This window comes from Rutidosis leptorrhynchoides, unplaced genomic scaffold (genome assembly GCF_046630445.1).
Source record: "Rutidosis leptorrhynchoides isolate AG116_Rl617_1_P2 unplaced genomic scaffold, CSIRO_AGI_Rlap_v1 contig41, whole genome shotgun sequence".
Classification (NCBI taxonomy): Eukaryota; Viridiplantae; Streptophyta; class Magnoliopsida; order Asterales; family Asteraceae; genus Rutidosis; species Rutidosis leptorrhynchoides.
In genome coordinates this window covers 3,343-26,329 of record NW_027266642.1, presented here as the reverse complement: position 1 = coordinate 26,329, position 22,987 = coordinate 3,343, and the positions used below count along the sequence as shown (strand labels likewise).

The 22,987-nt window shown below is 37.6% G+C and overlaps 3 protein-coding genes and 1 pseudogene across 3 annotated transcripts; 2 read left to right on the top strand and 2 right to left on the bottom strand.

Annotated features, from left to right (window-relative positions):
* The first annotated feature begins 3,540 nt into the window (after positions 1 to 3,540).
* On the top strand, positions 3,541 to 4,480 carry LOC139883509 (G-type lectin S-receptor-like serine/threonine-protein kinase CES101). Its single transcript, XM_071867679.1, has 2 exons — positions 3,541 to 3,910; positions 3,957 to 4,480. The coding sequence occupies exons 1-2, from the start codon at positions 3,541 to 3,543 to the stop codon at positions 4,478 to 4,480; spliced, it is 894 nt and encodes a 297-aa protein (XP_071723780.1).
* Positions 4,481 to 4,970: 490 nt separating this feature from the next.
* Positions 4,971 to 10,994, top strand: LOC139883508 (G-type lectin S-receptor-like serine/threonine-protein kinase At1g67520). The gene is made up of 14 exons (XM_071867678.1): positions 4,971 to 5,132; positions 5,215 to 5,425; positions 5,990 to 6,642; positions 6,789 to 7,218; positions 7,306 to 7,367; positions 7,468 to 7,605; positions 7,676 to 7,886; positions 7,983 to 8,220; positions 8,309 to 8,459; positions 8,558 to 8,606; positions 8,638 to 8,873; positions 10,368 to 10,514; positions 10,684 to 10,734; positions 10,854 to 10,994. The coding sequence occupies exons 1-14, from the start codon at positions 4,971 to 4,973 to the stop codon at positions 10,992 to 10,994; spliced, it is 2,880 nt and encodes a 959-aa protein (XP_071723779.1).
* Positions 10,995 to 11,250: 256 nt separating this feature from the next.
* On the bottom strand, positions 11,251 to 12,905 carry LOC139883507 (ricin-like; annotated as a pseudogene).
* Positions 12,906 to 21,791: 8,886 nt separating this feature from the next.
* Positions 21,792 to 22,370, bottom strand: LOC139883506 (uncharacterized mitochondrial protein AtMg00810-like). The gene is made up of 2 exons (XM_071867677.1): positions 22,092 to 22,370; positions 21,792 to 21,992 (listed from the first exon to the last, which is right to left on the bottom strand). The coding sequence occupies exons 1-2, from the start codon at positions 22,368 to 22,370 to the stop codon at positions 21,792 to 21,794; spliced, it is 480 nt and encodes a 159-aa protein (XP_071723778.1).
* Positions 22,371 to 22,987: the final 617 nt, after the last annotated feature.

Here is a 22,987-nt window from a genome sequence, read left to right as displayed (position 1 = left end):
TATCGTCTTGTCGTACAAAACACCTAGGTCTTATATGTCCAGAATAGTGACATATAATTCTGTTTCTAGTCACTCTGTTTTTGTACCTTGAACTGCTTCCTCTTTCTGTTCTTGATGGTTTGTGGCCAACCCCAAATAGATTATTCTTCGGAGATATTTTATTTAGGATCTCATCAAGATTTCCCTTTCCTTTGTTGAATTTCTCAATTGCACGGTTAGCTTGCTCTAGCTTCTTCTCAGACTTTGATAATTCAGACTTCAACTACGCAATCTCTGTTTCGTATTTTTCAATCACCTTGTCGAAATCCTTCCTTTCGGCTGACAGTTGTTTTACTTCATCAGAAAGTATGGGTTGATTCTGAGAGATTCAGCCATTTTTCCAGCTAGATATTTGAAAGCAAGGTGTATGCCTTCAATATCACTATCTGAGCTTTCATCAGAACTTGAGTCATCCTCTGTTTTACCCGTGCTAGTAGTTCCTGTGTGCACAGATACACGAGTAGTAAATGCATTATAACCAGGAAACTCAATCTCACTTCCACTATCACTGAATTCAGACTTATCTTCGGATGTCTCCTCATCACTCCATGTGGATATGAAATATTTCTTCCGTTTTTCGAGAGTGTTGGCACACTTGGCAGCAATGTGACCAAAACCTTGACATTCATGGCATTGTATCATTTCTTTCTTAAACCTGGTCCTTCCTTCACTGGATTCTCCTTTTTTAAATCTTTGACTACCTCCTCCTAACGCATGCTTTTTTTGGGAATTTCGATTACTCTTCTGAGGATTGGTTGAAGAGTAATCGACGAACTTTGCCCTGTTGAACTTTTTGTACATCTTTTCCATATTCTTTGTCAATAGTGCCAGCTACTCATGGAATGAGAGTTGTTCACCTGTGCTTGTAGATATATCTTCCACTCCAGCAACAGATTTAGATTGAGACTTCTCTATTTCTCATAGCCAAGGTCATCTCATGAGTTCTAAGCTTTCCCATAAGATCGTCAAACTACAGGGTCTCAAAATTAGTAGATTCACTGATAGCATCCATATTTGAGCTAAATTTATCTGGTAGCGATATCATCACTTTCCTCACCAGTTTGGATTCCGGAATTACCTCGCCAAGAGCAGCAGATTTATTAGCAATGTAACGAAGATTCTTTTCAAAATCAGTAATAGTTTCATCATCTTTCATGGTTAAAGCTTCAAACCTGATGGAGATGAGGTGTAGCTTTGATTGTCTAACTGATTTTGTTCCTTCATACGTGAGTTGAAGAACATCCCACGATTCCTTGGCAGTCTCGAAATTTTGGATGATCTTGAAAATACTGGGACGTACGGCACATTGAATGATGCTGACAGCTTTGCTGTTTGCTGCACAGGTAGTTGATTCAAATGCTGTCCATTGGTCTTCACTCTTGACTGCTTCAACACCATCAACAGTGGCAATAGGAGGTGTCTACAGGACCTGTGTAGCATGTCAGATAGCTTCATCCTGGCTTTTCAGGTACCACTTCATTCTATTCTTCCAATAATCATAATTGGATTCTATAAGTAAAGGAGGATGAGTGGTTGAACCGCCTTCTTCGATCCTGTCTTCCATGGTCAGAATACGCAAGATCTTTTCTCAAGAAGATTTCTTAAGTCCGCTCTGATACCACTTGAAAGTGTATTTTGACTAAATTGGCGGATTATCGCAGCTGTGCTAACGGTGGCAAGTTAACACAGAATAATAAAAACATAGTGCAGAAAGTAAATAACACAGGATATGTTTACGCAGTTCGGATACACCTACTCTGCGGGTCCTAGCCCAGTGATAAACGACATTCCACTATTCTTGCAACAATATGACAGTACACGGATTACAATTCGCAAATATATAATCTACTTCCTATTTCACTAAGCGGATCCTTCGTTTATACTAACAGTCTAATCAAACGGACTAGGACTTACACAACAGCCTTACCAAACGGGTAAGGACTTTCTTGTAACCTCCTCACAGATTACAAGCGTCGGTTGCCTTACCAAACGGGTAAGGGTTTTCTCGCAACCTCCACACAGATTACGAGTGCTAATGCCTTGTCAAACGGACAAGGACTTCCTTGCAATCTCCAAACAGATTACAAGTGCCACAGGTTCTTTGCACTGTACTGACAAACTCTGATGCAGTTGGATTAGTGCTCGAATAAGATCAATCACCCTCTAAAAGTTCACGGACAACTAAGGTCAAATAGATCGTGAACAGTATGGTGTAGAAAAAGAAACGTCTTCTTCTCCAAACAAGTCGACAGAATTGATAACCAGTATATGCTCAACTCGACGTCTACTTAGGGTTGTAGTGTCTTCATCCTTTTATACTTGAAACTCTTGAATCTTGGAGAATAAGACTTCTTCACAGAATAGGAAAACTAATCCCTTTTTGGTGTAGGAATAGTATCTCCATAAGAATCCTTTAATTAAAACAATACCTTTTCTTTTTAGGATTTAATTAAGACTCCTTTAAAAAATAGGAAATCCATAACTAAACCAAATCAAATCAGATCACAGTAAGGATTCTTCAATTACTAATTTTTCAAATAAGACTTGTATTGCAAGAAAGAATCAAATCTTCTGTATAACTAGTTTTGACGAAAATAGCCAACTCACAGTAACTGTCGTGAAAACTTGATCTAGTTAACACAGATTAACACATCTGGCAGTTTGCCTCAACAACTCTCTTCCGAGAGAGATTCATGTTTTGGTCCATGATGACCTCTCTTCTTAATGAAATTGGTTTGTTTAGCTTAAAAAAAATAAATTATTTATTAATGATGTTTGATGGGCTTGTGTCAATGATTCACCGCGTCTTATTTAGTGTTTATTTCTTTTTTTGTATTATAAAAAATTAGGTGTAAAGGATTCAAAACAATGCAACAATAGATGCAATTTTAATTTATGTTGGCCTCACTAAAACTTGTTGTTCTTTTTTTTTTTTTTTAAAGTCATTCGGGGCAGCCCTAGAGTGAATCCGCGCCTGGAGAAGCTCGACATTGGAATATGTCTCGTTAGTTCCTCACAACTTTGATTTTAATATGTACTCAAGGAAAACTATATATGTCACGAAAAGTTATTTGCCTCAAGAATTCGGTAGGCTTTTGAATACTCTAGTCAAATTCCTGAGAGAATCCGATCACATAACATAATAGAGAAACTTGCGAACCTAGGTTTTAATTATAATCACTACATAACAAGTGTTAGTAGTTATTGAACAAGTCAGGCATGCCAGGTTGTAATTGTGTGCTTGGCTAATTTAGAATTGATGATATTAATATTTAAACCTTAAGCTAATGTTTGAATTCAATGATTCCAATAAAATACATAACTAGGAATACTTATCTTTTTTTTTTTTCTTTGGGCCAAGGCATTTCTGTAGTTGACTTTGGAAACTGATGTTGCAGTCAGATGTTTGCTGTCAATAAGTTTTGAACCAATTCCTATCTTCATTACCCTTTCTCTCTTGTTACTGTATGATTCTAATTCAAATGAAAGATTGGCTTATATATGATGAAGATTTCATGGTTGACTCTCTCTTGGTTGCTTCTCCTATTTGGTCTTAGTTCTGAAGCGACAGAATTCAAAGTTCTCAAGGCAGGACAAGAATTGAGAAACTTCCATTCCTTGGTGTCTCCAAACCAAATCTATACTCTCTCTTTCTTCTACCCAGATTCCTCCACCACCACCCGCTACTTTGGGATTCAATTTTCTAAACCTAGACTTACCAAGTCCGTATGGATAGCCAACCGAGTGAATCCTTTCTCAGACTCATCCGGAATATTTTATATCACCGACGAAGGTGACATGGTTCTTAGTGACAATAGTAGTGGATTGAATATCACCTTAAACACTGTAAAGCCCCTATCCTCTCAAAGTGGTAATATAAGTCAAACACTGTAATCACGGAAATTTGGTTTTGAAAGGAGAGCAGATTGTGTGGCAGAGTTTTGATGAACCAACTGATGCATTTCTACGAGGCATGAAAGTAGGCCTGTTTGGCTTGAAGACCAAGGAACCAAGTAAGAAGTTTCTGAATTCATGGTTAAGCCCTGAGGTGGCGTCTTCTGGAGCATTCGCCCTTGGTATTGATGATGATGACCTGTATCAGCTCGTGATTTGGAAGAGAGTTGAAGTTTATTGGCATAGTGGGAGTTTGGACGGAAAGAATCTAAAGAATCTCCAATCTTTTCCATATCCTCACCTCGAGTTCAAATACTCTTCAAATGACAACGAGAGCTACTTCACTTTCTTGGGCATCGACTCCCAAAGCTATTATGGAAATTCTTCTTTTATTCAGTTGAACTCATCTGGGGAGATTTGTGTGAACAATGCAGAAATCGACTCCTATCAATTAATAGACAATTTGCAGCTTTGCGACGATGAGGATGACAATATTTCAGAAGGCTGCATACCGGCTCAGCCATCTAAATGCACAGGCGGAGACTAGTTAAGTACTCGTCGTGTCAATACCATTGATGATAAAAATTGGAACTTCTCATACTTGCAAGCATTGGCCTCAGTGATCGCCAAGATGTGTGTTGAAAAAATTGTTCATGCATTGTCTACACAACCTACCTCAGTTCTGGGAGAGGTTGCCAATTTCTTTATGAAAATTTAACTTCTTGGCTTCAACAAAAAATAAAGGAAGGACTGCTGAATAGAACAGAGATTTATGTCAGAAATAGCATCCTGCGGAAAGGTAACGTGTTCCATGATCCTAAGGGCCTAAAACTTTGCAATTTTGCATACCTCGTCTAACGATTTTAATATATATGCTGAAAGCAGAAAAATTCTAAAAAGATGGTGCAGCTGGGCTTTGGTATTGGGGTATCATCGCAGTTTTGATTGTTTGCTTAAGCTGCTATTTTCTGTGGAGAAAATGTTTCCGTGAACATACTGGAGATTCTCCAGATGAGATACTACTATCTGAATTAGGCATGGCATCAACTGATGAATCCCATGACTCACGTCTACCGGAATCAGACAGAAAGAAGAATCACGAGCTGCCTCTCTTCATCTTTTCTAGAATAATATCTGCAACAACAAACTTTTCCAATGAGAATTTTCTAGGCCACGGTGGTTTCGGACCAGTGTATAAGGTAACTCCATGTAACAATTCTTTGAGATTGTGTTTTATATTTCTCCCTAAGGATATTTGAGGTAAGGATAAATTTTTTGCAGGGGACATCTGAAAATGGGGTTGCAGTTGCGGTGAAGAGACAGAGTCAAAACTCTAGCCAAGGATTGAAGGAATTCAAGAATGAAGTAAAATTGATTTCCAAGTTGCAACACAAAAATCTTGTACGACTTTTGGGTTGTTGCATTCATGGGGAAGAGAGGATTCTGATTTACGAGTACTTGCAGAACAAAAGTTTGGATGATTTCCTTTTTGGTATGTGTCAAAGTATAAAAAAAAAGTATGTAATTATTGAATGAGTCAAAGCATATTTATACAAGGTTGTCATTTCCGTGCTTGGCTCATTTAGAATAGAGGATGTAAAAATATAAACCTTCCAGCTATTGTTTGACATTATGCGGAATTCAGAGTCAGAAGCAAAGTGAATACAGAAAGTAATGTAACTAAGTTTAGCTAGATTTTTCATTTTCAGATTATTTGTTCATAGAATATATTCATATAACTGAGGAATTCAGGGTTCAAATATATTTTCGTTAATTGAATAACGATGGTTGTTGGCGGTTTGGCTGTATCATCTCATTTCTTGACCTTCGTAATTAAAGCAAGGCCGAGGAAATTGCAGTTTTTAGTTTCTCTCTACGCATCGTATTGCTGTCTCAACACACGTTGACTGAGGAACAAATCAAACAATACTGTATTTTATATATTTTTTTGGCTTAGTCGATAGGTATTTGACTTTAACCCTTACTAATTTCTTGAACAAATTCCTTTGTTCATTACTGATTACTCTTCACGTTTTTTTCTCTTTTCTTATGAAAGTTCATTCGTTGGCTAATGATGACGATGATGAGGATTTCATGGCTGGCTCTCTTTTGGCTCATCCTCTTTTGTGTAGGTTCAGAAGCACAGATTTCAAAATTCTTAAGGCAGGGCAACAGCTGAGAGACTTTGATTCCTTGATGTCTCCGAACAAGATCTATACTCTCTCTTTCTTCTACACAGATTATTCATCCACCAATGTCCGCTACTTTGGGATTCAATTCGCTAGAGATCTCAAGCCCAAGTCTGTTTGGCTAGCCAACCGAGAGAATCCTTTCTCTGACTCATCCGGAATATTCAATCTCACAAACGAAGGGTACATGATTCTTAGTGAAAGCAGTGGGTTGAATATCACCATAAACACAGTAAAGCCATCCTCTGAAGAAAGTGGAAATATAAGTCTAACACGAAGCAATCATGGAAATTTGGTCTTGAAAGGTTCCGGAGAGCAGATCATGTGGCAGAGCTTTGATCAACCAACTGATGCATTTCTACGAGGCATGAAAGTTGGCCCATTTGGCTTAAAGGCGAAGAAACAAGATAAGAAGTTTCTGAATTCATGGTTATGCCCTGGGGCGGCGTCTTCTGGAGTATTCACTCTTGGCATCGATCAAGATGACCTGGACAAGCTCGTGATTTGGAGGAGAGATGAAGTTTATTGGCGTAGTGGGACTTTGGACAGGAAGATTTTATAGAACTCGAGTTCAGTTACACTTCCAATGAAAACGAGAGCTACTCCACTTTCTTGGGCATCGAAAGCAATTATGGGGGTAGTTATGGGGGTTCTTCTTGTATTCAGTTGACCTCAACTGGAGAGATTGGTGTGAACCATGCAGAAAGTGATCATTCCGTTTCATTTATAGACAATCTGCATCCATGCGACAGCAACGATGATAATATTTCAGAAGGCTGCGTACCATCTAAGCCATCTAATTGCACGAGTGGAGAAGAGTTTAGTACTTCTCGTGTCGGTATTATTTCCGATGAGTATTGGAACTGCGACTCATACTATAAATACTCCGCTAGCATTGGCCTCAGTGATTGCCAAGATATGTGTAGGAAAAACTGTTCATGTGTTGCCTACAAAAACTACAACGATATTGATGAGACAGGTTGCCAATTTCTTGGTAAAAATGAAACGTCTATGCTTCAACAAAAAATAAATGAAGGACGGCTGAATGGAACAGAAAGTTATATCAGGAATAGCATTCTCCAAGTACAAAAGAAAGGTAATTTCTTCAACAGTATTCCTAGAGCTGTCAAACCTAGCTATTTTGCATACCTCGACTGACAATTTTAGAATATGCTGATAGCAGAAACTTCAAAAAATATGATGCAGCTGGGCTTGGGTGTTGGGGGTTCGATTGCCTTTTTGATTGTTTGCTTAAGCTGCTTTCTGTGGAGAAAATGTTTCTGTAAAAATACTGGAGATTCTCCAGATGAGATTTTAATCTCTGAATTAGGCATTGCATCGACAGATGAATCCCATACTGGAATCAGGCAGAAAGAAGAATCACGAGCTACCCCTGTTCAGCTTTTCTAGCATAATATCTGCAACCGGAAATTTTTCCCACGAGAATTTTCTTGGCCAAGGTGGTTTCGGGCCAGTGTATAAGGTAACGGCAAATAACTACTCTTTTTGTTTATAAGTGTTCCCATACTTGATGTAAGGGGTAAATTTCGCAGGGGACATTTGAAAATGGGGTTGCATTTGCGGTAAAGAGACTCAGTCAAAAATCTAATCAAGGATTGAAAGAATTCAAGAATGAAGTAATATTGATTTCCAAGTTGCAACACAAAAATCTTGTACGACTTTTGGGTTGCTGCATTCATGGAGAAGAGAGGATTTTGATTTATGAGTACCTGCAGAACAAAAGTTTGGATGATTTCCTTTTCGGTATGTTTATATAGGTTTCCAAAACATTCTTCCTATATCAAAGTTTACTTCATACTAACAATCTACTAGTATTGTCAAACTATGTTTTCTTGATAGATGAAACAAAGAGACCACAATTACACTGGAATATAAGATTGTGCATCATAGAAGGGATTGCTCAAGGCCTTCTTTACCTCCACAAATACTCTAGGTTGAAAATCATTCATAGAGATTTAAAAGCAAGTAATGTTCTGTTGGATGTCCACATGAATCCCAAGATTTCTGATTTTGGCACCGCAAGGATTTTCGGGGAGAATGAATTTGAAGCAAACACAAATAGAATCGTTGGGACTTAGTAAGTGAAGTACAAATTTCAGTAATCTACGTCTAATGATGGTAAACCATCTGTTTTTTAATCTAATTTTCTTGCACGGTTGCTACAGTGGATATATGTCTCCAGAATATGCCATGGATGGTCTATTCTCGGAGAAATCTGACGTTTTTAGCTACGGAGTCATGTTACTAGAAATTCTAAGCGGCAGGAAAAACATTGGATTCTATCATTCTAATAAATTTGTGAACATACTAGGATATGTAAGTAAAACCTACACCTTTTATTCTGTCATCGTCCTTTTTTTAACTCTTGCTGACTGAAAATAGGAAAAAAAAAAAACATTTCTGTTAAATTATAGGCATGGGAGTTATGGAAGGAAGATGAAGGCTTGAATTTTGTTGATCCGGGTTTGAATGAGATGGACAAAACCTGATGCAGCATTACGATATATTCAAATTGGTCTGTTATGCGTGCAAGAAAGTGCAGCCGATAGACCAACAATGTTGGATGTCACGTCCATGCTCAGCAATGAGTCGATGACCTTGCCCAATCCAAAGCAGCCTGCTTTCTACAATGTTTCAGGCAGTCATGATGCTGATAAAAATGACACCCTTCCGAGATCATCAACTAAGAATCAATTAACAATTTCAGATGTTGAGTCCCGGTGCATGCTTGTAAATGATGTACAGTACATTATTATAATTCCGATCCTCTACTAATAGGAATTAAACTTGTCCAGTTTAAACATCATTTTTTATGAAACCAACCGTACATTAATACAAATAATTGAGAATGATCAAAGAAAAGGAAGTAATTCCCACCTTTTTTTTTCCTTTTATCACAAGTTTGCCAGTGATTACTGTGTTAAATATATAGGTTCCCCGAGTTTCTGCCTCCGATTAAATAGTTTCACAGAGAAGATCAGAAGACGATGAAGCTGGAAAGAAGACTGATCAGAATAGGAAGAGCTATAGGTAAATCCTAAGGATCCTGGTAGGAAAGCTTAGACAACGATAATGTACATGTTTGAGACGCTGAAACAGAAAAATCGATCAAATAACTGGAAATCAAAATTCCAGGTACCATTTTCCTAGCTGGAGGCAACTTCAATGTCCAGATCACAAACAATGTAGGATAAGTGACATCAAAATTGGGCTTTAATTATCTTAAAGCATCAAAATTGGGCTTTAATTATCTTAAAGCATCGAATTGAACAAAACAGATAGCAATTAAGAAATCCCCAATCCTAAACTAGTACTAGTATCGAACTATCTATACTAGGGCTCCTATTCTATTCAGTCTTAACGCTCTCAAACCTCTCTTATAGTTTTTTTAATTTGGTGAAGTTACGACAACAAATGGGGTTTGAGTGGAGAATCTCTCTCTCTATATTTTTCTCTCTCGAAAAATGGGGTTTGTGTGAAATAAATTGGCGGAGATGATTTCTCTATTTATAGGCGTAAATTGCATTGGGTGATTTGATCTTGATTGTTTTCATTTCTTATCAGAATATTTAGTATCCAATTTTGTTATTCCTTTCAGTTGCGAGTGTGTAATAATTTCACCAAAAGGTACAAGATCCGATTTTATTTCCTTTTCTGCTATGCGTTTTGTTCCTTTCGTGTTGCATCTCTGATCTTCGAAACCCCTTCAGATCTTTGACTTCTGCGTGATCCTTAATTAAATCCAATAATCAAATATTGATTATACCACTTTGACAATCCTATGTACTTCAACAATTTGATCTCGTCCATTGCTTAGTACACCGTGGAAATCCAAATGGAGTATTCAGTAAATATTTAAGTCTTTATAATTCGATCGTGACCATTAGATTAAGTCTTTATATTTCTACTGTGATCATTTGATAAAGCTTTTCATAATTCGATCGTGATCGTTGAATTGAAATACAAACGAACCAAGATAGTTGTAACTTGTATCCTCTATGATCAAATGACTAACACTATAACTATACAATTCTCCTTGCTCCGAGTTTTGATGAGGCTTGACGTTTGATACGCACGACTGCATCCTTGACTTTCTTCAAGCTTGATAAGCATGAATGTCTTAGCGCATGTTGGCTTATTGTTTAAAACTTACATGACTTTGATTTTATTAAAAAATACAACATGATATGTCAAAAGTGACAACCGAAACATATGTGCCTATAGTCGAATATAGCACATGTTCACAGTGCTTACAGAGAGAATGATCTTACGATCAAGTTCCTCCAAGGTATTAATGATAGTTTCGCTGCTATTTGCTCTCAATTGCTCATCGTTGGTCCATTACCACCGGTGAAGAAGATCTTTGGCCTAGTATCTACTTAGGAGCTCGAGCGATCCTCTTCCATGAAGAATCCTGCTCTCGAATCAAACATGATTTCCTTTGCCGCTAAACCTTCACATGCCGCTTCTTCCAAATCGAAGCCCGATCCTAAGAATAAGAAGTCTCAATGCTCCTTTTGTGGTTTGTATGGATATTTAGTCAAGAAATGCCATAAGAAGTATGGCTATCCTCCTGGTTGGAGAACCAGAGGTGCTAATTCTTCCTCCATCGCGCCAAATTAGATAGTGAGTCAGGTTCAGGTCATGCCCAATACCGATTTTGATCCAACTACCTCCCCAACTGCTGATTCTGGTTTCTTCGTGAGCTAGGAGCAGGATGATCGTGCCATGAGCATGTTGCAGCAGCCCGATGCTTCCTCTTCCAATGTTCATATTGTTAGTTTTTGCCACATCAATGATCATGGTACTGCTTCAGGAACTCTCTCTCTTTCTGAGGATTGGTCTAGTTGATTGTTTTCCTTTTTGCTATTAGCTGTTTTGGTTATACTTCAAGAAAAAAAAATTCAAAATCATATATACTTGTTAAAAATATAAAAAAGATAGCTATAGTATAGTTTCCTTTGTATTTTCGGTTTGATTTTGTTTAGATCATTGTTCCGAGGAGATGTAGTAGTATAGATAGTGGTTATACTGTTCCTTTGATCATGGTATTTGGCATTCTGCAATGGTGTTCTTGCTGCCTTCTCGTCGCCTCAATTTGCTCCATTTATGTGTGATCTTTTGGTCCTAGTTTGGTGCCAGATCCTATATTATGTCTCCACCTAGCTCTGCTCCAATTGTATAGATTCCTAATAGTGCCATCATTTTTAAATATCCAACGTTCTTCGTCCGATCCAGAGCAAGAGGCAACTCGAACTAAGAACCCGGCACTCTGACGGCTCACAAGGCAGTTGTCTAGGTTTTGTTGAGGTCGTACTGTACTGTCTGGAAATATAACCCATCTGATCTGACTTTGTTCTAAGCTAGTAGTAATATTATTGCACTTGGTTAGCCAGGCTCCATCTCCTCCATCTGTGTGCAAACAAAGATCATTCAAACCGACAATGTACCTTACCGGTGGTATTTCAGCATCATCGTCTCATGACTGACAAACCACCCTTGACTGGAACTGTAAGCATTGGTTTCGACGGTCAGCTTAGTGCCATTCTTTCTAGAAGTTGTGCTCAAAACTAATCCAGAGTTGGGGTTTATGATTGTTCCATCTTTCAAGAGTTCCCACTTGGTGGCATCAGTAGCAACATTGCTACAATTATAAATATTTACATATTGACCTGGGGAATAACCATTAGTAGTTAAGCACTTGCCTTTGGATCGAATTGTCCCATCAGCACCAAACGTCCACAATTGATTTACTGAACCAATATTACTTTTACATGGCTATATAATTATGGAGTTTCCATCCTTGTACCGTCCATTACTCACATCAACACATTGACCATTCCAACCACGGATACGTACTGCTCGCTCTGGTGTACTCGGACATGTCTCGTTGCCTTCTCTAAACACCATCATTGATCTTGTAGGAATATTGTAATCGAGTGATGCTACTTGTTGAAGTCGGGCAAGGATGCAAATGAATTTCATGACTGCCATTGTGAAAAGAATTTGACGGACGGTATTCACGTGAATAATGGAATGATGATCGTCCAGTAATATCAATGAGTGTTCGAAACTCAATATTTGGCTAGTTGCAGCCTGGACTGCTTCGGAGAGATCATTCCAACCCAATTCAAGGCTGATCATGTATACACTAGGAGTAAACTGTGTATACGTCCCGTCTTCATTGATACTTTTGCGGACCATTTGTTCTATCGGTCTGAAGCGAGCTGCCTCTAGAATCATCCCGGAAAGAACTATGAGAGCACGGGCGATTCCCCTTTTGTCAGAAACATTGATGTGATGATAGAGCACATAGATAGCAACATCAAGTTCTTATATTCCAAGAGTGATTGAAAGTGTATTCTGACCTAATTTGATAGATTAGTGCAGTTGTGCTAACGGTGGCAAGTTAACACAGTATAATAAAAAATAGTGCAGTAAATAAATAACACATGATATGTTCACACAGTTCGGTTTCCCTACTCTACGGGGCCTCACCCAGTGGTAAACGGCATTCCACTATTCTTGCAACAATAGGACAATACAATGATTACAATTCACATATATAATCTACTTCCTATTTCACTAAGTGTACTCTTCGTTCTATCTTAACTGCCTAATCAAACGGACTAGGACTTACACAGTTGCCTTACCAAACAGGTAAGGACTTCTTGCAATCTCCTCACAGATTATAAGTGTCGGTTGCCTCACCAAGACGGGTAAGGACTTTCTCGCAACCACCACGCGGATCACGAGCGCCATTGCCTTGTCAAACGGACAAGGACTTTCCTGTAATCTCCAAACAGATCACAGGTGCCACAGAATCTTTGCACTTTAAAGAACAACTCTTTAGTAGTTTGATAAGTGCTCACAGTAATCTCGCACACCCTCTCAGAAGTTCACTGACACACAGGTCAAACAGATAGTGAACTGTAAGGTGTAGAAAAGAAGGTTATCTTCGGGTTGTAGTGTCTTCTCCCTTTTATACTTGAAATCAACCCGTGAAAAATAATACTCCTTCATTAATTAATTAATAGGAATTGAAATCAACCCGTGAAAAATAATACTCCTTCAAACATATAGGAATTGATTCTCATAAGAATGCTTTAATTAATAGGAATCCCTTCCATTAAGGATTTCATTAAGTCTCCTCCATAGAATAGGAAATCCACAATAAATCCAGTTAAACCGGAAATCACATCAGCTCTCATAATCCTTTCCTTATAGGATTTAAATAAGACTTCTCTTTAGAATAGGAAACCCATATTTAATCCAAACCAAATCGGAAATCATACTCGGATTATACAAGGATTTTTCAGTTACTAGTTTCCATAAGACTTGTATTGCAAGAAGGAATCAATTCCTCTGTATTAATGGTTTTGACGAAAATAGTCAACTCACATATAACTGCCGCAGAATTGTGTAAACTGTATCCGGTATCACTGGTTTGCGTCACAGACAGTTTGATTCAACAATTCCCCCTTTAGCATTTTTGACAAAACCTTCCATGATAATCTTCAAATCTTCAATAGACAACAGAGTAACGGAAACAACAAGTCTTTACACCATTGAAACAAATGGAAACTAGTAAAGTGCAAATAACATTGAACTGTGTTAACACATTCAAGGTAACACTCGAGAAAACACTGTGTGCACAGACGCTAGATAACACAGGTTTGATTTGCACATATCTGACCGCTAGAATTTTGGAACGATTAGCCATATCTTCCCCTTTTTGTCAACAAATCGCCAAAGCAGCAAATGGAGAGAACGAACTAGCAGCAAAAGTCAGATCATCATAGACAAAGTCAAACAAAGTAGTTCAAAGTTATTACAGACCAAGAAATATTCAGAATAATCTGACAAATAACAAACTTTGTTCATAAACCAGCCATCAACCAGAACAACTCCCCCTGAGATTCAGCTTCTAGCGATCTTAGCTTCCATCTGCACCCTTTGCTTCCTCAGCCTGTATTCTTATTTTCGTAGAAACTGCACAGTTTCTCTAGCGACGGCCAAGGCTTCAGGAGTGTAAACATCCCCTTGATCAGCTAAAACAGGATCCACTGCCCGTTCTTCGTCTTCTTCATCAGCGATATCCATGACACGATCCCCTTGTGTCAGCCTGGCAGTCAGCCTAAAACTCTCTGGCTGAGTGAACTCCTCATCTTCTTCAACAATAAGTCCCTGATTGATCAGAAGAGTGAAAATGGCTACAGGATAGACAAAGTTACCATACTTCCTGGGCTGCCCGGCAAAGAAGACGGTCCGATTATTGGCCATGTCGTCTAAGTCAAAGCCAATTCTGGTGCCGACTTTGAAGAGTAGAAGTCCAAGCTTTTGGCTGACAGTGTTTGTGTGACGGCAATAATTTTGACGAAGAAATCGTGATAGGTGCCGACTGATTCGAGTGAGCACTCGATGATCTTCGTACTGACCTTGATGAGCGTCTAGTGCCGCTGGGTTGCCGTACAATTCCTCCTCTAGTTCTCGCCATTGAGGATTGAAGAGTTTCTAATTTTGAGAAAATTGCTTAGGGTTTGGGAGTGTAGCGTCGTTTGAGAGTGAAGCACGGAGAGAGGAAGTTTTGCAGAAAAGGATTATTCCGTTTTGAGGTCTGATTTTGTAATAACTCTGCAACTTTCCTTTTTAATTTTGAAATTTCGAGGAAAGATTATTTGCTTCACGCCAAACATCACGGGCCGAAATTCAAGGCTTTGTCTTCAATGGATCTGACATACACAGCCTTTATAGTAGTGGGCTAAATGGATTTGCTCGGCCCAATATCTCTTCAGCAATCATACTCCACCGAGTGGGCCAAACAAAATTACTCTGCCAAATCTCTTATCAATCTTTGCCCGCCTGTTACTGTAGTGGGCCACAAGAATTTCTCGGCCCATCTTCTTCTTTTCAACACAGCCCATATCTTCTGCTTGCTGTATCCGGCAGATATTGGGCTTCAGCTCATCATGCCCAAGTTTCCTTCTTCCTGTAGAGCCAACCACACTCTACACTTTACACCTCTTTTTGTATTTTCCTTTTTGTATTTTTTTGTTATTTTTGATAAATAGAATGACATAAAATGGTATATACAGGGAAGAAGTGTAACGTACGCGACCTAAATCGACTTTTGTTTATAAATAATAACGTCTATTAGTGACGTTGATTTTATTTTCGCGTAAAAGTAAATGAGAGTAATGAGTGTTTAAATAATTTATGTCGATAAATAAAATTTTCGGTACTTTATCTACGATGAATGTCGGGTATAATACCCGAAACGTTTGGTATTATACAAGTGAAAGAGACGGAAGTATTTAATTAGGGAGACGACTACGACGTCTATTTTGTTTTATTTATTTTTTCTTCTTTCTTGACTTTACTTTTCCTTCCTTCACTCTCGATCGTTACTTACACGAGAGCCTAACCTAGCATTTTCTGCTATTTCACCCTAAAAATTTACATTCTACTCACTACACTCACAGTAATGATCATCGCCATCACTAACATTCTATATATAATTCTCTTCGGCATTCATTAGAGACACAGAGAGAGCAAACACAACAACAACACAGCCAACAAATTTTTCCTCAAACACAGTCCATATTACAGTTCCATTTCATTACGAAACCAATTCTAAACACTATGAAAATCTCTCCGTAACAAGCTACGGGAGTTAACAGTATAATTACACGAAGAAAATTCCTAATTAATTACTTTGCCAAATATCGACCAACCCAGAATTTTCTCAAATTGAACTATGTTAAACTAGAGACGGAGAGGAACATTTTTCGTTAAATGAGCTTACCAATCGGATGACCGGAGAACGGCGAGTCAGGACCGAGTTTCAACTGAGTTGAAATTTGGTGGAGCAACTTTTGAACGGGATTGAATACCGAGACACCCAGGGACTCCGGCGAACCTGTCCTAGCAGGAGACACGGTGAATCGAGTCACCGGAGAACACTGTGAGGTAACGAAACTTCACTTTCCTGTACGTTTTTAAGTCCAAAATCAACATAGAAACCATCCCAAACAATCATAGAACAACATATATAGAGATTGAAAGCTAATTCGATGTTTTAAGGATTTTTCATCGAAACTTAAAAATTGAAATTAAAAGCAAACGAAACGGAATTGGAGGAAACTAACCGGAGAAACGGATCCTTGCATCGAGACGAAGAGATTGGTAGGTGGCACGACCTCTGCCGCCGCCGGAATAGTCCATGACGGACGACGAATAGAGGAGCCGGACGAGAGAGAGGAAGACGTCGTCGATCGAATGAAGTAAGAAGAAGAAAACTGTATATATATGTTAAACATGACTAAATTAGTATAATATCCTTAACTGTTCAAACTATCTACAAAATAACCAAACAGACTATTCGGTCAACTAAAAAGTCCAGGGGCATAGACGAACCTAGTTAAATGTCAGTTATAACCTTCTGTTCTTAAAGTATTTACATATTTACTAACGCGTCAAAATAAAGTCAAAGGCCCTTTCTGGTCATTTGACTAATCCGAACCTGATTTTATATATTAAAGTAATATATTTATTTTCCGAAGCTAATAAAATCATTTTTACTTATCCAAAAAAATTATGAAATTTTTACAGTAAGCTTATTATATTATTTTGAACAAAATATCAAAAATTCGGAATTTTTGGGAAACAGATTTATTTTATTTACATTTTTGTGTTAATAAGATTAATAAAAATGTAATTAAGTGTTTCTAAAATTAATTAAAGCTACGTTTTAATTAATAAAATTTTACAAAATGACAGAATATTATTATTTGTTATTTGGAATATTCTGTAACAATTTAAAAATATTTTTCTGTTATATAAGTATTTAGTTTAATTGAGAGAATGATTTAAAGATAAATATTAATGAATTTAATAAATGTTTTCGTTAGAGAATAAATCAAATACTTACAAAATTAGATTCTGGAAAATTTATTAAATACTAAATTATGATTTGTTAATCTGTAAAATCTTAGTAAAATATTTATTCGCTAAAATAAACATTTCTCATTAAGTAACAAATTAATCGATTAAATCGCATATAAGAAATCTAATCGAGCGATACTTACGAAATTCAATTGTAGTATTTTATTTCGATGTCAATAGTTTAGAATGTATGTTAATGTATTGTCGATGTCAATAGGTTGATAAGTTACGTGGATCGAGGCGAGGACGATTCGACAAGTATACTGTGAGTTTTATTATAATGTCATTATAGTATGTTATAAGTATATGTTTGATGATTGCTTTAAGACCACTATGCCATACTCATTACTTATACATGATTTATGATTTCTACGTTTTCTTGTATGACATAGTTATTTTAAAAATTAAATAGCTGTAGATGGCCTGGGGACCTTCAAATGAAGAAATTTTTTACTTATGATTATAAATATGTTTATAAAGGTTTTATATATAAATTCTAATATTATACATTAAATTTATATATAAGGAAATGTTATTAAGTAAAGTATTTATGTATAAGAACCCAAAATGCACTGTTTTAACTGATCTCGAAGGAATGATCAGTATGTAAGTACTAGGCCTCGAAGGAATGGCCCGTGTTTAGTCTGCGCAGATGGTACGTCATAATTAGGTACTTGTTTGCGTACCGTGATAGGTAGATCACTACGGTAGCCAGCTACTACTGTAGGAATTCATCTGTCGTTTTTCACTGATAGGGTTCATAAATAATTTCTGATGTTTTTCAGAATTACTATAAGTCAAATCATTTACAACATGTTCTATACTCTATTGATAAGTATTATAAAATGATTCATTTCTATTATTAAAGAAAACGTAATGGATTATAATAACTCTCACTAAGCAAATAGCTTACGGATTTCTACAAAACCTATTATTTTCTCCAGGTTGATTATTAGTACAAAGTCTACTTCGGCAGCTATTTCCTTCTGCTTTCCAGCTTTCAGAATAAGGTCGGGCTCTTGGCAAATCTTGGCATATTAGGGCTCTATCGCGTGATTTCTATTTCTATTATTGTATAATTATGTTTCCGCTAAAACTAATACCTTAAAAAGGTGTGTTTATTTGTAATAAAATGGATGTTTTATTAAAAGGATTAATGCTCAAGTGGCCACGTCTTCCGTCTCGACAAGGGGTCGGAGGGTAGGCGCCACAAGAAGCACTTATCTCATTTTTCAAGTCATGGAGCAAAGTCCGAGAGCTCCTCTCGAGAACTCAAAGCGACTTGCATCTAGAATTTTTGTGAAGATATCCGCCACTTGCTTTTCAGTTGAGATATATTCCAAGGCCACTTTCTTCTCTTCTACAAGCTCTCTAATAAAGTGGCGACGAACTTGGATGTGCTTCGTTTTAGAGTGATGCACAGGATTTTTCGATATGCTTATAGCACTGGTGTTGTCACAGTAGATGGTCAACACACCTTGCTCCAGGCCATATTCTTCTATCATTTGTTTCATCCAGAGCAACTGAGCACAGCAACTGCTGGCTGAAATGTACTCCGCTTCAGAGGTAGATAATGACACTAAGTTTTGCTTCTTGTTAAACCACGATACTAGATTGCTTCCAAGGTAGAAACAACCCCCTGATGTGCTCCTCCGATAATCGACACAGCCTGCCATGTCAGCATCACTATATCCAGCTAGCACTCCATTTGTGTCTTTCGTATACCAAAGCCCTAAACTTGTGGTTCCAGAAATATAGCGCACGATTCTTTTCACAGCCTTAACATGTGACTGTTTTGGGTTTGCTTGGTATCTAGCACATACTCCTACACTATAGCTCAAGTTAGGTCTGCTGGCACACAGATACAATAAGCTTCCAATCATGCTTTTATATATTGTAGGGTCGGCATCTTCCCCTTCAACATCTTTGGATAAATGCTCATTTGTTCCCATCGGGGTTCGCATGGGTTTAGAAGATTCTAACCCAAATTTCTTCACCAGGTTCTTGGCATACTTTTCTTGAGTGATTGAAGTTCCATCCTTGCATTGCTTTATCTAGAAACCCAAGAAATAGCTTAATTCACCAACCATGCTCATCTAGAATTCACTGGCTATACTGTGAACAAATTTCTTCCTTTCCTTCTCATTTCTTGAACCAAAGATTATGTCATCAACATAAATCTGGACTATGGTTAATTCTCCCCCTGTGGATTTGAGAAATAAAGTTTTATCAACTCCAAATCTTCTATAGCCCTGTTGGCACAGGTACACCGACAACCTTTCATGCCACGCCCGTGGAGCTTGCTTCAGGCCATACAGTGCTTTAGTCAGCTTGTACACATGATCTGGATAGGTTGGATCAGTAAACCCTTTTGGCTGCTCAACATACACTTCTTCATTCAAGTATCCATTAAGAAAGGCACTCATGACATCCATTTGATATAGTGTGATGTTCCCGTATGCAGCCATAACAATCAATAGCCGGATTGATTCCAGCCTAGCTACAGGAGCAAAAGTTTCTTCGAAATCAACTCCTTCAACCTGTGTATAGCCCTGTGTAATTAATTAGCCATGCCTTTGGTTTTTTATCCTTATCTAACTGTTGAATCCTAATCTTTCTATCATCTTCTCCTAAATCTTCCATTCTAACCCCAACTAGCAAGTCTTCAATTCCTCTTATCACTACATCCGTCCACCCTGCTCTGTCTAAAGCATCACCAGCTACCACAGACCATACATCATAATCATCACTTGTAAACTTAAAAACCCCAAGATTGTTACTTGAGAGATCGACTACTAGTTGACTCATTTTGCAGGTCCAAGCTCGTCACCCGAAGCTCTTGATGCCACTATTGGATAATCCCTGAGCCCTCAATCGTCGACGAACTCAAAAATTTGAAGAACAGAAATGAAGAACACAACAACTAAACACATAAAATCGAAATTGCAGAAAACAGGGATTAAAAACACTGATGCAATAAAACAGAATTATAATCATATCCATTCATGATCGATTTGATTCTAATCCTTATTATATGGCTTAACGTTGGTATCTAAGGTGTTTGGAACCTAAATCTAATTTTGGGTAAACAGAATTCTAATATTTCACTCACCAATGCAACCAAGCTTTTAAACTGAGAAAATAAAGACGAAAATGGTGATTTCAAATTTGTAATTCATTACCATTCTCTAAGAAAAGATTACAGAAATAAGTGTTTATATAGTCGCTCACTTACTCGACCTAGCTGACTGGGAATTTTAAATTGAATTACAACTTGGATTTTAAGGAAAACAAGAAAACCAGAGACGGAAAAAACAAAACTAAAAATGGTTTTCTCACACACGATTTCGTTTTTCCTTTCAATTACAAACTATATTTTCACTTTAGACTCAATCATAGAGTATATTCGAGTAGGATAGCACTATAAAACGGTAAAAATAACTGACTGAACTTCATCTTCTTTCTCGCGACAAAGACGCCATTTTTGTTGACTTTTAGCTTGATTTTTGTTTTGAGCTTGATCGAGACTGCAACTTCATCTTAACTTCATCTACATACTACTAACAACTTCTTTGAACTTTAACTTTGCAAAAAACAACATTAGAATTTGAATTTTACCTGACGAACAAGCTACACTGAGCTTACATACCCATTTCGTTTTAGCTTCAAAACTTCAATCTAAACCTTCAGTCACCTTCAATGGAGTATTCTTATCATTTCTGAATCAATGAATTCAACTACCATGCCTTGTATCAGCAATACTTGATTTCCGTTCTTCAGTGAACAACTCAAACATACATTATGAGCCTCAGACCATATCAGACTAAATTGAGCTTAATAGCTACTTCATATCATCTAAACGAAGCTACCCATATCATCAATTTATTGAATGATGCAGAAATAAAAGATTCAGACTGAAATTTAAAGATAAAAACGTAACCAAATTGGGGCTTTTTGATTTAGGGATTTGCAGGCTAATTGCTCTTAGAGGTGTTGTAGACGACATCCTCCTGAGTGTTTTGGTATATGGCTCGATTTCCGACTATGCTCCGGCCGCTCCGCAGATCGTCTGGACTGTGTTCCGCCGAGAGACTTTCTGAAAAGCTGACTGAGTCCTCAACTTTTCCTACAGGTACATCCTAGTACTCCAATTTTTGATGCTGTGCAGTTTCATCCTTTCTGCATAAACTCTTCTCTTCAAAATTGTTCGACCTTCCAGGACACTGTTTTGATTGATTCTTCTTCGAGAACTCAACTAACATCTTGTAGAATGCTTCCACGATCGAATTGTCAAAAACAGACTCGTCTACAATTGGTTTCTTCTTCTTTAAGCTTCATTGCTTCTGCTAGAAGCTATCTGTGAGCTTCATTTTCTTCTTTTCCTTCTTCTCAACTGCTAGTTGAGCTTCTATGACCTCAAGCTCCTCGAGATGATCTATTCCAACAGCTCCTCCTTCATCAAGAGGGGCTTGAGTCATTCCAATCAATCCTGTCAAAGCATCAAACCTCCATTTCTTTAATGGCTTGGTGAGAATGTCTGCCAATTGAAACTGTGTTCTATAAAATACCATTTTCACTTCTTTGTTTTCCACCAATTGTCTGACATAGTTATACTTCACTAGGATATGCTTTGACCTTGAGTGGTTACCTGGATTTTCTGCCATGGCAATTGCAAATCTCCAATGTCAAATAGATCTTCTTGAGTCAAACTGCCTGTCTTGCTGCATGATTGACTGAAATGAATTCTGCCTCTGCTATGGATTGTGCAACAACAGCTTGATTTCTTGAGTTCCAGCTGAAAATTCCACTACCAAAGCTACAACAATACCCACTTCTGCTTCTACAGTTTTCTCCCATTGCATAGCTAGCATTACGAAAGACAATCAATTCCCTATTTCCACCAGTCTTAAACGAAATGCCAAAGTTTAGACTGTATTTTACATACCTGAGTATTCTTTTCAGGTACACTACATGTGTTTTGAAGGGATTGGCACTAAAACTTACCACTATGTTGACTGAGCAGACAATGTCTGGTCTTGAAGCACAGAGATACATCAGTGATCCAATCATGCTTCTGTAGAGTGATGAATCAAATTCTTCACCAATCCTTGTTGATTTCAGCTTCAGTTGGTTTTCCATGGGAGTAGAAATTCCATTGTAGTCTTTCATTTTGTACTTCTTCAACATATCTGCAGCATACTTTCTTTGGTGAATGAAAATCTCAGCTTTTCTTTGCTCAATCTCCAAACTAAGGAAATATTTTATCTCTCCCAAGTCTGTCATTTAAAATTTTGCCTTCATCATCTCTTTGAAACTGTCTACCACACCTGTATCAGTTCCAATAATCAACAAATCATCAACATACAATGACAGAATTAGCTTTGCTCCTCCTTGATTTCTGATGTAGAGTATTGGCTCACTTTCACTCTTCATAAACCTGTTCTGCAGTAGATATGAATTGATCCTAGCATACCAAGTTCTAGGAGCCTGTTTCAACCCATATAGAGCCTTTACTAGCTTATACACCTTTCTTTCTTCACCAGCACAATAAATCCCTCTGGTTGTTGTACATAAACATCCTCCTCTAGGTATCCATTTAAGAATACAGACTTGACATCCATCTGATAGACTCTCCAGCCATTGTTTGCAGCCAATGCCAACAATATTCTTACTGTATCCAATCTAGCTACAGGTGCAAATGTCTCCTCATAGTCAATTCCATATTCTTGCTTATATCCTCTCACCACCAGCCTTACTTTATGCATGTTGATAGTACCATCTGCATTTAGTTTAACTGTAAACACCCATTTAGTGTCAATTACCTTCACATCTTCAGGCTTGTCAATCAGAATCCAGGTTTCATTGTCTGTGATTGCTTTCCACTCTTCTTTCATTGCCTG